The sequence below is a fragment of the Peromyscus maniculatus genome, chromosome 4 (assembly GCF_049852395.1).
Source record: "Peromyscus maniculatus bairdii isolate BWxNUB_F1_BW_parent chromosome 4, HU_Pman_BW_mat_3.1, whole genome shotgun sequence".
Taxonomy (NCBI): Eukaryota; Metazoa; Chordata; class Mammalia; order Rodentia; family Cricetidae; genus Peromyscus; species Peromyscus maniculatus.
In genome coordinates, this window is record NC_134855.1 from 64,472,444 (window position 1) to 64,487,036 (window position 14,593).

Below are 14,593 nucleotides of genomic sequence, written 5' to 3' on the forward strand. Positions count from 1 at the left end.
GTTTGAACTCATGAAAACCTTACTCCTGTGATTTTATTAATACTCAGAGAATAAATTCTTTGATGCTCTGAATAAAGTTGGCTATTGCATGATACTTAAATGTTCCTCATCTATTGGCTCTATTCTCCCAGGTCCCACTGACTCTAGAATGGTAACAAAGTCTACATAATTTATGAGTATACAGTAATTGTCCATATTTCATCTATATATAATACTCATCTCTGGTTAAATTTTTAAATTTTCATTGAAAAGCATTCAAATGTGTAAAAAGCAATGAGTAAATACTCACCATAACAAATTTAAATTGACATTGAATGAAAGGATGGACACATACAACTTGAGTATAATTGAAATTGTTAGGAAAATTTCCACAGATAGAGAATATAATATAGTGTTTGGGAAAGTTAAGCATAGATAAGAACAGTGATTTCTTAAAAATTAGATGTGAAACTAGTAATATATTTTATTAAATTTGTAGTGATAGAATGTCTTTTATATGTGCAATGCAGATTGAATTAAAAGTAATAATATACAGATTATATTAGGAATTGTCCATCACCTTTTATTCTTCAGTTTCTCCAGAGCCTTTTTCACATCCTTGTTCCTCAGGCTGTAAATCAGAGGGTTCAGCATGGGAATCACCAGAGTGTAAAATAGTGATGTCATTTTGTCTTGATCTAAAGAGTAGGAAGAACTTGGCCGAAAATACATGAAAAGCATAGTTCCCTGGAAAATTGCAACTGCAGTCAAGTGGGAGGCACAGGTGGAGAAAGCTTTGAACCTCCCCTCAGCAGAGCTGATCTTAAAGACTGATGAAATTATGTAGCAATAAGAGACAAGAACTCCTGAAATGGTGCTCAGCTCAATGAACCCAAAAATTGTAAATATTGCTAACTCGTTGGCCTCTGTATTTGAGCAAGATATTAATAGAAAAGGAGGAACATCACAGAAGAAATGGTTGATCTCATTGGACCCACAGAAACATAAGCGGAAGGTCAGGGTTGTATGTATCAAAGCATCTGCTGTTCCCACCAGGTAAACCCCAGCCACAAGCAGGGAGCACAGCCTGTTTGACATGTTTGCTGTGTAGAGCAGGGGGTTGTTGATAGCCTGGTACCTATCATAGGCCATCACTGCCAGCAGTAGACACTCAGAATCTGCGAAGATACAGAATGTCAAGAACTGCAGAGCACAACCGACAATGGGAATTGATTTCTCCTCAGCTAAAAGATCCACCAGCATCTTGGGTCCAATTGCTGTGGAATAGCTGAGGTCACAGAAAGAGAGGTGGCTGAGGAAAAAGTACATGGGTGTGTGGAGCTGAGAGTCCACTCTAATTAAAATGATCATCCCAAGATTGGCCAGAAGATTAATGAGATAAACAAGTAGGAATGTGATGAAAAGGGCTATTTTCATGTCAGAGCTATTGGTAATTCCCAAGAAAATAAATTCATCCACAGAGGAGCAGTTTTTCTTGTCCATTTTCTTAGAAAAACCTTAAAAATTAAATAAATATATTTCCATATATGTATGTTCACGGTACATTTTTTGTGCAGAACATTATTTTATCTCTAATTTATTATTGTCCCCCCAAATACATATAATTATATTTCAATCTTCAATTAAGATTATATTATTTAATTTTAATAATTTATCTGACATAACAATAAACTCTGGAATCAAGAAGGCATTTTTGACAAATATCAAGTTGTACATGTCAGTTTCCCTGAAATAGACTACCTTGACACAAATACCTTTAAAGTAATACAAATTTTTAAGTTAGTGAAACTAAATGACAAGATATTAAAGTTCTCTGTATACTTCACATTTAAATATATTTGAAATTATTCCAAAACATCAAAATTTTATAAAAAATGTGAATTTTAAAATGATAACCATATTCTTAGTCAAAATAACTACTAAAACCTTCTAGTATTTATGAGCAAAGTTTCTGTTACTGTACAGTAGGTAACAAATAATTCCTGATTACTTTTCCTTTCAAATATATGTGATTGTTAGGCTACCACACACTATTTGTCAATAGCTTTTGAAACCAAAGGATCAATCTTATCATTCAATGGAAAAGGCTAAAAGATAGTCTATGCAGCATGAAGTCACCTGTGTATACGCACAGCTGCAGATATTGTATATTTAGTGTTTATTAATGAAAACAACATTAGGAAAAGTAAAGACTACCAAGACATGTGGGCTCATGTGTTTGTGCAATTATGTGAAATTTTATGATTTGCCAAGTGTGAGTGAATTAGTTAATATATGAGTAGCTAACAATGATATGTAGCTCACTGAGATTTGAAATTTACAAATTATTATTCAAATAAAATATTTAAAAAACATTTATCTTAATAAAGGTTTATAAAGTGGTAGTCAAAGCTACAGATAAATGAAATACAGGCTTTGAAGTGATGTATGTATCTACACATGGGTTAAAATGAATAAAGAATACTTTCTGATAATCTATTAAAGAAAAATAATTAAAATATGGCTTTATAAATACTAATAAGTGCAGTCAGATTCTTCTTGTTCTGATTATAAAATGGTGTTTTCTTTAGATTTTAAACATACTCACCCAAGTAGACTGTCTAGTTGACTGAATAAAAAATTATATTTATATTTTCTGAAAAGATAATTTGTAACCATATATTAACCATATATTATTGGATTGGGGACCTCAGGAGCTTACCTGAGGTGAGTTTGTCTTTGGTAGCAAAATATGAGAAGACAGCATTTTGTTATATCATGTATCACTTGGGATTTATGTCCCTGCAGCCTCTTCCCTTTAGAGTTTTATGCTATGAAAACATGTGATTATTTCTACTCATGGTCTTTTATTCCCTTGTGAGTATATGAAGTTCCTCATTAAAGATCTAACTACAATTTCTTACTCTTCTCATCAACTTAATTTGTCAGAGTGAATATTTCAGTTTAATTTTATGTTGTAAAATATATATAATTTGTATATGTATCTTATATAGCAAAATATAATCTATGTTTTATTAACTTAACCAGAATCTAATGAAAATGAAATCTCTACCCCTATGAAGTCATTTATAACACATTAGTGTTCAGTTCGAATCTCAATTTTAAAGACTTCAGTGGTTTAGTGGCTGTAAGTACTTTTGAATAAATTATTGATATACAATTTATATATTATTCAATGGACACTTCATGGAGAACCAATTGCTTGATTCTTAGTATATTCACACATTGTATGCTATTTACAGTACCTGCTTCTAGAATAATTTCTAGCACATGCCCTATTTTGATTGCTGCACTATATTCTACTCTTCTAGTTCCTGGAAAACTTCATAAATGATCTTTTCACCACTATAAATGGTGAAACATCTATGTTACTAAGAAGTCTAACAGAAACAGAAAGTTTCATGTAGCAATTCAAATATACAGTATGTTAAAAGTAATGTAAAGTTGGGGGCTGGAGATATGACAGCTTCGTGATTAAGAGCACATGTAACTCTTGCAAAGACTGGGTTAGGAATTTAACACAAATATGACATTTCACAACCATCTGTAACTTTAATTCTGAGAATCAGAAAGCTTCTTTTCTGCATGTGCACCTGGCATACATGTGGTACATCTGTACAAAGACAAACAAAATACTTGTGCACATTTAATTTTAAAAAAGCCTGAAAACTAATTCCATAAACAGTAGTATAAACCTGAATGGATTATCTTAGGAGAAATTGCATTTAGTTAGATTTATTATTATAGTGAATTTAGAGAGAAGTGAATTAAAATTGAGATCACAATTTCTCTTGCTACGTATACACACACACACACACACAAATACACACACACATTAATATTCTAATAATGAAATGCTTTTAAAAAGTTTTATCATTATGACTCAAATAATATTTTATATGATTTATTCAATTTTAACAAAATATCTACTGTAGCGGATATCTAGGATTAAAAACAATGATTCAGGCCTGGCAGTGTTGGCGCACGCCTTTAATCCCAGCACTCGGGAGGCAGAGCCAGGCGGATCTCTGTGAGTTCGAGGCCAGCCTGGGCTACCAAGTGAGCTCCAGGAAAGGCGCAAAGCTATGCAGAGAAACCCTGTCTCGAAAAAACAAAACAAACAAACAAAAAAAAAAAAAAAAAAAAAAACAAAAAGACAATGATTCATTGTGACATTCCAGCCAGAAATGATATTTTCCTTAAAGCAAATGTATTGTGTTCTTTTGTTATTTCAGTAAGAAATATGAAAATCCCTATTACTATTATATCTCTGTCTGTAGTTAAGCAATGGGCATATGTTTTAATATGTATTACCCTAATTGCTAAAGCTGATGAAGCTTTTTTGAGCTGTTAATTCCTATCTTTGAGATAATTCTGATTAGACTCACCCCATATGTAATTAGTGTTTTTCTCTTCTTGACTTTAGCATTTTGTTGTTATTGTTCTGTTTTTAGTTTTTATTTTTTGGGAGGCAGGTCCCTTATATATTCCAGATAATAATCCTCTGTCATGTATATGGTTGGGCCATGTTTTCTACCATTTTGTGTGCTTTCTCTTCATTTGGATGATTGTTTTCTTAGAAGCTTTTGGATTTTATGATTATAATTTTTTATTCAAATTTTGTCAATTTAGCTTCTATTTCTGGACCAGCAGAGTCTTCTTCAAGCAATTCTTCCTATCCATCCTTTACCTATATCTTGGGAGACACTGCCTTTTTTTCTTGTAGCAATTTCAGAATTTCAGGTTTCAAACTTAGATCTTTGATTCATCTGGAATTAATTTTTGTACAATAATAAAGACAGGTCTGATTTCATTTTTCTGCACATGGACACAGCTTTTCAGAATCATTTGTTGAAGACAATGCCATTTCTCTGGCTTATGTTTCTGGCTTCTTTGTCAATTATCAGATGATATAGGTTAGGAGTACTCATGTTTAGATATTCTATTTGATTGTTTTCATCTGTTTGTGAATTTTGTGCCAGGACTGTGGTTTTTTATTGTTATAACTCTGTATAATACATTGAAAGATGGACTGGTAATATCTCAGCATTATTTCTGAGCTATCTGGAGTTGTCTGTAATTCTGTTTCAATTTTAGCCTAGTTTTCTTTACTGTGAAGATTGAAATAGAGATTTTTGATTGAGAATGCATTGGATCTGTAAACTGTTTTTGGTAGACTTGTCAGTTTCACAATATTAATTCTACAATATGACACAATGAAAAACTGTAACGGATGTGTTATAAAAATGTGTTATAGATGAAGTTAAATAATGAAACCTCAGCTAAAATTTTAAAAGGAGAACATCACAACACCATAAAATACGTTCTACTTAGCTAAAGAGATGGCTCAGCATTTAAGAGTATATGGTGCCCTTGCAAGTTCATTTCTAGCACACAAATCAGGTGCCTCACTACCTAATATTACTGTAAAAATAGGGAACCCAACACGCCTTTTTCAGAGTCTGTAGGCACTATTTCTGTCTCTGTACAGCATAGTATATCTCAGAATCTTTCACTTGCTCTTGAGACTCTTTTTTCTCATATTGAGTTATCTTTTCCAGCCTTAATATGAGGATTTTGCTTTGTCTTATTGTATCTTATTTTGTCCTGTTTGGCTGTTGTCTTTTGGAAACCTGCCTTTTTTTCTGAAAAGGAAATGAAGGGTGAGTGGATCTGGAGGAGAAGAGACGTGGCAGCAGCTAGGAGGAGTAAAATAAGAGGATCTGTGGTTGGAACATAGTATATGAGAGAATAGTCTATATTCAATAAACATTTTTTTTTTTTTTTTTTTGGTTTTTCGAGACAGGGTTTCTCTGTGTAGCTTTGCGCCTTTCCTGGAACTCACTTGGTAGCCCAGGCTGGCCTCGAACTCACAAAGATCCGCCTGCCTCTGCCTCCCGAGTGCTGGGATTAAAGGCGTGCGCCACCAACGCCCGGCAAACATTTTTAAAGTAAAATAATTCCTTGAATATATTTGGTGTTTTAGAAATTTGGGCCACAGTGATTTTCAAATACAGTTAAAATTCTTATCTAAAACATAATTTATCCATAAAGATCATTAACAAAAGAGATTTTCAAAAGTGAAGAAAGGAATGAATCCTGAGACTGAACTTCTATTTCATGAGCACTCAGTAGGAAATATATCCTAAAGTCCATAGATTCTTTCCAATCTATAGTTATCCCTTTTTATTGCTAACTGTGCCAGTGAAGTCACTGTTCTTATTATAGGGCCAGAAAAGATACCAATAAGTGAAGTGATATGGTAGTAGTCACCTACATTTTCTCACAGGTAATGTGGAAATTGAGATTGAACCTAGTCTTGTAGTTTCTAGTTACTGATCTGTGCAAAGAGTAATATGGTTGTAGAGATAGCCAAGATTCAGGTTCTATTCACCTCTAACAAGGGGTAAGAGCAGAATCAAGGTAGGTAGTAAGATTTTAGCTGACTATTAATTTCAAATATTTTACATAGGTATGGATTTTTGCATAGTGATAGAAATTTAAGGTTATTTTATTATGCTGTATGTATGTATGTTTCTACTCTTGCTAAGATAATTTTGTATATTGATACAAATTTAATGTTTTTTATTGTGCATATGTTTCTACTCTTGCTAAAGATATTTTTCCATATTGCTACAAATGTATGGTTATTTTTGTTACATTGTATAGATATTTCTATTCTTGTTTAAAATATTTTTGTACATTGATATAAATTTATGGTTAGTTCTGTTATACTTTATGTACCTATTCTTGTTTAAGGAATTGTACCTATACAGCTCTTTTAAAAATGTAATGAAAAATTCTAGTCCTTGAAAGCTATTTAAGATAATTAAAATATAGCCGGGCGGTGGTGGCGCACGCCTTTAATCCCAGCACTTGGGAGGCAGAGGCAGGTGGATCTCTGTGAGTTCGAGGCTAGCCTGGGCTACCAAGTGAGTTCCAGGAAAGGCGCAAAGCTACACAGAGAAACCCTGTCTCGAAAAAACCAAAAAAAAAAAAAGATAATTAAAATATACAGGTTTGTAGTTAGTCATCTATAATAATCAAATTTGTAGTCATGTTAGATATGTTTCCAAGGTAAAACAGAGGTATATGTTAGGTAGATAAATGGTATTCAAACACTTCATAGAGCTACAGAATAGGGCATTTAAGATGTTTTAATAACTTAAGACTTTTCATGACAATAAGACATGTCTGCTTCTGGCAGCACCATCTTATTTCAAAAAAGATGAAGGACATCGAAGAACCTTTACATGGAGGTTGTGTTTTTTGTGGCAGTTAGCCACCGAACTTGAAACTTCCCTTGCCTCAACTGCTGACAATATGCTTTCCAAGCTGGACAAAGAGAACACAAAAAAGGCAATTGCCAAACTTTGCCAAGACAAAGTAGGATGGTCCTTCAAAATTCTGGCTTTACTGAACAGTTTTTCAGATATTCTATGCCTGTAGGATGAAGAAGGATGCCCCAGCATTACAAAGGAAACTTGGGTGACTGTCCAAGCAGTGAGATGTCTTTGTGATTTCTATAATTTTGGAATTTGCTTGCTCTACTCTTCTTGTTTACTCAGATAATATTATATCTTTGTCAGATTTTTGATTGAGTTGAAGATGAGATAGTTTTCCTTGTTACCAAATTCAAAAGAGAAACTTATGTAAGAGATGTAATATGGTAGGGTTGAGAGACATAAAAGCTTTTATTTTGAAGTCTAAAAAGATAGTTTTGGGTTCATAATACAAGTTAAGATAAAAAGTAAATCAGGTACAAAACTTTGGACTCACCAAGATAGAATAGATAATAAAATAATTCCTCTAAATTTGCCAAATACAGACAGACTTGACAGTGTAAAGATATTTCTTACTTGATAATTATCCTCCTTGTATATAATTTTACTGTATTACAGTTAAAACATTTCCTTTTTATTTAGACAAAAGGGAAGAAATGTTGTGGGATATTTGTACACTGTGTGAGAAAGTATTGCTCTAGTTGGTGTAATAAAAAGCTGGACAGCCAATAGCTAGGCAGGAAGTATAGGCAGGACTTCAATTCAGAGAGAGAACTCTGGGAAGAAGAAGAGGAAGAAGAAGAAGAAGAAGAAGAAGAAGAAGAAGAAGAGGAGGAGGAGGAGGAGGAGGAGGAGGAGGAGGAGGAGGAGGAGGAGGAGGAGGAGGAGGAGGAAGGCGGCATAGTTGCCAGCCAGACACTGAAGAAACAGCATGAGTAGTAGAGAGAGATGAAGTAAAATGCCATGTGGTTTTTTTAATTGAATGGGTTATTTTAAATTATAAGAGCCAGTGGGACAATCCTAAGCTAAGGCTAAGTTTTATAATTAATAGTTAGTCTCCGTGTCATTGTTTGTGAGCAGGGAGCCCAAAGGAAATTCTGTCTACACCCACAAGCTTGTTTGGAGCTAGAATCTGCAGGTAGATATTGACTAGGCAAGAACATAGGCTCCGTGGAGGACAGAAGGCACTGCCAGGAAATTCAGCTACCTTAACATGCTGTAGTCAAAACTGTCCTCTCTCTTAGCACTAGTAGGTTCTTCCTTGACATTGAGTTCACTATGATTGCACAGAATAAGTTATGTTGATCATTTATAAAGTGACTTGTCTCTCACTTTAACTATATATACCTACTTAATAGTGGAGCCATCTCTCTAGCCCCAGAAAATCATTTTACCTTAGTACATTGAACTGAAAAGGCAACATCAGTGATGTAAAGGTCCTTGTTAATGACATATTTTATTACCATAAATATTTTTTAGAGATTATGGAGATTTAAGAGACAAACCAGTATTTATTTATCTTGAACCCTGTTCAATCAGTAGTCTAAATAATCTAAAGTACATGACAGATAATACACTTTTATTAATTGGTTCATGACTATAATGTTATGTAGCATATAATATTGAGCATATTTTTAATGAGATATATAATAAAAATTATCGTGGAAAACCCTATAAAAGCATTTTTCTTTCATTACAGAAACCAAAAATGAGATTAATTCTCTTTTGTCTTCCATATTCTTCACAACTGTGAATTTTAAGAGGGCCTCAAATATCATGTTCTTGAAATGTATCTTTCTATTCTCAAAGCAAGAAGCGTCACTGCGATAGACCAAGAACAGTTCTTCTAACTCTACACATGTTCAGTAGGAATGGGCCCAACTATTATGCTGAATAAGGAAGAAATATATTAAGTAAATGCTTTTCTACCTGCAAGCACTGTGAAAGATGCAAACTTACCATTGACCAAATATCACTGGGGGAAGTATACATACCAAGAGCCCATCCACCTACCACTACCTTTTACCATTTATGCAGAGCTATCAACACCAAAGCATTCCACATGGCTCCTCTCTGGGAACTATTTGCACCTTCCACCTTCTTAACAGAACCACTGTCTCTTTGCACGCTTCAAGAGGATCCTCTGTATGATTAAGTTTGTCTTTGTAGTTGGCATCCCTGTTACTTTCAATTAATCCTACATGTTTCATGCCACCTCTGAATATCAGTTGAGTCCTCCCACAAACTAATTCTACTACACTAGTACAACTGTGCTATAAACACTATGACCTGGTTAATCAAAATACATATTGAAAATTACATATACAGTTAATTGCATTGAATATTAGAGTATTCTGTATCATTAATTGTTATCCAACCACTCAGGTATGGGTCATGGATCACTATTTATATTTTGTTTAGAGGCACATAAAAGTATATGTTATAAAATCTTTGTTTTACATTTTAAACTATGTTGATTGGACATTTTCAGGCTTTAAGTTTACCATTCAATAATAGCACAAGATATCAGCCTCTCTATAGAGATGAAAGCCCCATTCATGATGTTATTGAACAAGTTTGTTGATTTTAACCACCAGCTTCCCTGGTTACAATTGCTACAGAGCTGCTAACAATATAATAAGTATCATTTCTTCAGTGTGAGAAAAAGAAGGGAAGTTCAGAGATGCAAGTTAGAACTTTAGATACAATAAAAAACATGGAGCTGTTGATTATGGAGACTGTGCTGAAGCAAGTAAGATATCTGAGGAAGAACTCACAACACATCTCCCTTTGGCCAGTATATCATCTCCATGCTAAAGACAAGAGCCATATTTAACACAAGGTAAAATATAGTATAATGAAATGAAAAAGAAGTTTTGTTAAATTTGTCATTCACCTAGATATATATATATATTACTTTTGCAAAGTGTCTTTCCCTATTCATTCAATTTAATGAGAACACTTTACTCAAATATGAAAAGTAAGACAAGAAAACATAATATAAACTAAACAAGATAACAAAAATAAATTAATAGGCTGAGAATCTAAAGCAGGTATCTTTTATTTGCTTGTGTTTATTCATTTAGTTACTGATTATTAACTGGAGTGTTATGGACTTAGATAAGGTGATACTAGTGCACAGGAAGATTGCAAAAACAAATAAACATCTTAGCTTCACTCTCTCTCACACATTCACTTTGAATGCATCAGCTATATTTATTGGACCCATTTAATGAAAACTAGAATACAAATTGAGAAGTGTTAATTGTGAAGAGCTTGCTGGGCTCTATTGTATTTCATTTATCAATGAAGAAAGGTGTGAAATGATACTCTGCAAAATTTAAAACAATGACTTATCTATTGTTTATTGACTTAAAGACTAAGACCAGTGATTGCTTGCATTACAACCAATTCTCATTAGAAAATATTTTGAAAGTTTTATCCAAGAGAATCTATGTTGATACACTTATACTCAAACTCAGAATATTCTGTTCATTTTGAAGTGCAAAACAGAATTTCATCCTGGCCCCAAGTTAATACTAATTACCTTCTTCAGAGCCCCCTTCACATCCTTGTTTCTTAAAGTATAGATTAGTGGGTTTAACATAGGAATAACAACTGTGTAGAAAACAGAGGCCATTTTGTCTGTGTCCATTGAGTAACTTGAGCTGGGTCGGAAGTACATGAAAAGGAGAGTTCCATGAAAAATGGCCACAGCAGTGAGGTGGGAGGCACACGTGGAAAACGCTTTGTGTCTGCCCTCAGCAGAGTTCATCCTGCAGATGGTAGCTATGATGTAGCAGTAGGAGAGAAGAACTGTGACAATGCTGCACCCCACCACACAGCCAATGAAAGTGAACATCACTATCTCATTGATGGATGTATCTGAGCAGGAGAGGGCCAGCAGAGGTGGAATGTCACAGAAAAAGTGGTTGATGACATTTGAACTGCAGAAGGATAGTCGGAATGTGCAGCATGTGTGGATTGCTGAATCCACCAAGCCTACCACATAGGCAACAGCCACGAGCTGGATACAGACCTTCTTGGACATTGCAATCGTATAGAGCAGTGGATTGCAGATGGCAACATAACGATCATAGGCCATGACAGCCAGCATGAGACATTCTACATCTGCAAAAGCTCCAAAAAAGTACATTTGAACAGCACATAAATTATAAGTAATCCTCTTCTGTCCAGACAAGAAATCAGCCAGCATCTTGGGAGAGACTGTGGAGGAGTAGCAGACATCACAGAAGGACAGATTGCTCAGGAAATAGTACATAGGTGTGTGCAGCCTGGGGTCCAGCTTGATCAGCAGGACCATTCCTAGATTAGCAATTACAGTTAGGCCATAAATGAGGAAGAAGAAGACAAAGAGGGCCTGCTGCACATCCTGTCTGCTAGAAAGTCCTAAGAAGATGAATTCAGTAAACACAGTGAAGTTTTCAAGTGTCATTGTTTTAATCTGGAAACCCTGGGATGTCAATAAAAAATGGAAATCGACAGTTATGGTTTTCCTGTTGCTCATAGTTAAACTCTTGGTCCTTTTTTTTTTTTTAACAGAATTAAAAACAGATATAACCATAATTGCCCTGAGTAAACTAACTATTGGAAAATGTATCTAATTCAATGTCAATCATTGAGATAATGAAGGAATTTCTTGTATTTACATAGCTCTCTTTAGAATGTGGAGCACATATTCATCCAAACTTACATACATAATTTCTAAGCAAACAACATGATGCTCTGAGAAGCTTGGCCCCTTCTTTTTTATAGGCTATGGCATGGATGTTCTCAGAAACACTGGCAATGTTTCTTCTGTTAGATTGTGAAGAAAACTGGCATCTTCAGATAAGAATTACTATTTTTATTTATAAAAATATTACTATCTCCTCTAACAAAGCATCATTTATTGTAGGTATTAAAAGTAACCCATTTTCATCCCTTTATCCTCTAAAATTTTGAAGCATACATCGGTATGACACAGGTACTTCTTGGTATGACATACATATGCTTTACTAAATGCACATCAAATTCATCTTTAGTTTCAATAGTATGGCTTCATTTGCTATGACTCAGATTTAGTAATGGAGATCCACCGGAATAAAACAGAGACTTCTGGAAAGTAGACAGAAATATCTGCATGAGCAGAAAGCCTGAGCACCAAGACAGGACTATGTCAGCATATCTCTAACCTAATCACAGAGAAGCTGGAGTGGCACAGGTGGAAAGAAGGCTAGTAAAATGGATGATCAACTAGTTTAGTCCTAATCAATCAGAATCTTTGTATCCTGTACACCTATATCATACATACAAATCCTGTATATATACATAAACAGCGGATGAGAAAGTTATCGCTTGCTCATTGTCTCAAAATTTCAGATTTTTCTGAGCAGTATGCTATCCTATGTCTCCAGAACTTGTCACAATACTTTTATTTCCTTTTGATTTTTATGCATCATTTTAATCAACTGACCTGTGTTAATAATTTTCGAGAAGTCACATTAAAGTCTATGTCCCAATGTTTCACTGTTTTACTCTTAACAAACTAACAAACTATTTATATAAATGAAAGTTGACAGTTATAGTAAAACATAGTTCATATACTTAGAGTTACATATAGTTATATGAACATACAAAATTAAAGTATATTAGGTGTGTGTGTGTGTGTGTGTGTGTGTGTGTGTGTGTGTGTGTGTGTATGTGTGTGAGGCAGGATGACTAATAAAAAATCCATTCAAGATCTAAAAAGTTTCATGGTGATAACAGATTTCTAAAACTTGCGTGTATTGTTTTAAGTATCTTTCCCAGTATATAGATCTTTAAAAATAATGATTTCATATGAAGTAATTAGAACATTTAAAATATATAAAATTACATGTCCATTATTAAAATATTGGGAGAGAGGGCTGGGGGGTTGGTGGAGGGAGAAAGGGGGATCTGTGTGTAGTATGTGCAGTGAGTAGAAATTTCTTAATAAAGAAAAATGAAAAAAAAATAAAAACAATGGGAAAAATATTTACCCACCTCCCAGACTTTTGCTTTATGTCATATCTGCTTTCATATATATATATTTAGTGCAAAAAATAGAGTTTTAAGGAAACTTAAAATGGAAAAAACTTGCAATGGAAAAATAGAAAACAGAAAACATGACTGTACCTGATTCAGGAGAAGTGAATGTTAGTGGATGAAGTTCTGTCTGCACACAGACTTAATACTCTCTCTGGAATTGTCCAAGTTATAAGCCTCTCTATATGGGCCCTGAGTGCTTAATACTCAGTCTCTCAGGAATAAGAAGAAGTTATAATAACATGGCTTAACAATCTGTATTTGATACAAATAAGGTGATTAAAGTGTATTCCTATTAGTAATTTGAAAATATTCCTGTGTAGCTAATTACCAAAGTTAGCATCAGAAAATGACTCCAATTAATTTTGCATTCATTACTTTCTGTTCATTATTCTGTATATATTTTTGTAAAGTATAAAATTTGTGCACCTGTACAGATATACAATCATGCAGCAAATTTAATAAATAACACCCTTCCAGAAATGCATTTATATTTTGTTAGTGAAGACAGCAAACACCATCAATTAGTTCATTGCCTAAAAATAACTAGTTATTATTTTTATTTGAATCAATAGATAATTTTTCCTTTTATTGAAAATATACTTTCATTCTCACATAATTTATTCTGTTTACAGTAACCCCTTCCTCTACTTCTCCCAATCTCTCTTCATCTACCCTCTGATCTGGATCTACTCCATTTCTGCATCTCATTAGAAAACAAACAGGCTTCTAAAGGATAATAGTAAAATAAACTATGCAAAAACAAAAGCTAAAACTTCAAGTTGAACAAAACAAACAGAAGGAAAAGAGTATAAGCGAAAACACAGCAATAAAGAGATCAACTCATTTACATACTCAAGGGTCCAATTAAATCACTAGATTTTAAATAAATAGTAATGTTACAATATACACACTTTACATATAATTAAATAATAGATTACAAGCAAAGTGTTGTTTCTTTCTGTTTATTAATGTAATTTATTGTGCTTTCAGTGGTGTTTGTTTGGCTTTTTGAAACTTATTGTATAAAAATGTTTTCTCAAAGTAAATTCTAATAACACACATAAACTAGTATATTCAGCCTTAGCTAAAGCCACTTTTAAATTAATTAAACTTAATTACTATTATATAGAATTAAATATTTCCTTTATCACCAAATATGTCCTGACTTGTTACCAAACACATTATTACATAAGCTTTTGTCTTAAATGCAAACATGAAAACAATCAGGGCTGAGAATC

The 14,593-nt window shown here is 33.6% G+C and overlaps 2 protein-coding genes across 2 annotated transcripts; both read right to left on the reverse strand.

The window, feature by feature from the left end:
• Window positions 1-555: 555 nt before the first annotated feature.
• LOC102911327 (olfactory receptor 5W2-like) lies at window positions 556-1,482 on the reverse strand. Its single transcript, XM_006989737.2, has one exon. It carries the CDS (start codon window positions 1,480-1,482, stop codon window positions 556-558), a length of 927 nt encoding a protein of 308 aa, XP_006989799.2.
• Window positions 1,483-9,192: 7,710 nt separating this feature from the next.
• On the reverse strand, window positions 9,193-11,751 carry LOC102911629 (olfactory receptor-like protein OLF2). Its single transcript, XM_016008014.3, has 2 exons — window positions 10,824-11,751; window positions 9,193-9,212 (listed from the first exon to the last, which is right to left on the reverse strand). The coding sequence occupies exons 1-2, from the start codon at window positions 11,737-11,739 to the stop codon at window positions 9,193-9,195; spliced, it is 936 nt and encodes a 311-aa protein (XP_015863500.2). The 5' UTR covers window positions 11,740-11,751.
• Between the last annotated feature and the right edge of the window lie 2,842 nt (window positions 11,752-14,593).

What these genes read in the sequence shown, in the direction of transcription:
- LOC102911327 (XM_006989737.2), bottom strand. Translation starts at nt 1,482, where the DNA reads ATGGACAAGAAAAACTGCTCCTCTGTGGATGAATTTATTTTCTTGGGA.
- LOC102911629 (XM_016008014.3), bottom strand. Translation starts at nt 11,739, where the DNA reads ATGACACTTGAAAACTTCACTGTGTTTACTGAATTCATCTTCTTAGGA. An exon ending in GGCTCTGAAGAAGGTAATTA is followed by an intron (nt 9,213 to 10,823) that starts GTATTAACTTGG and finishes CAGTGCTTGCAG; the next exon opens with GTAGAAAAGCATTTACTTAA.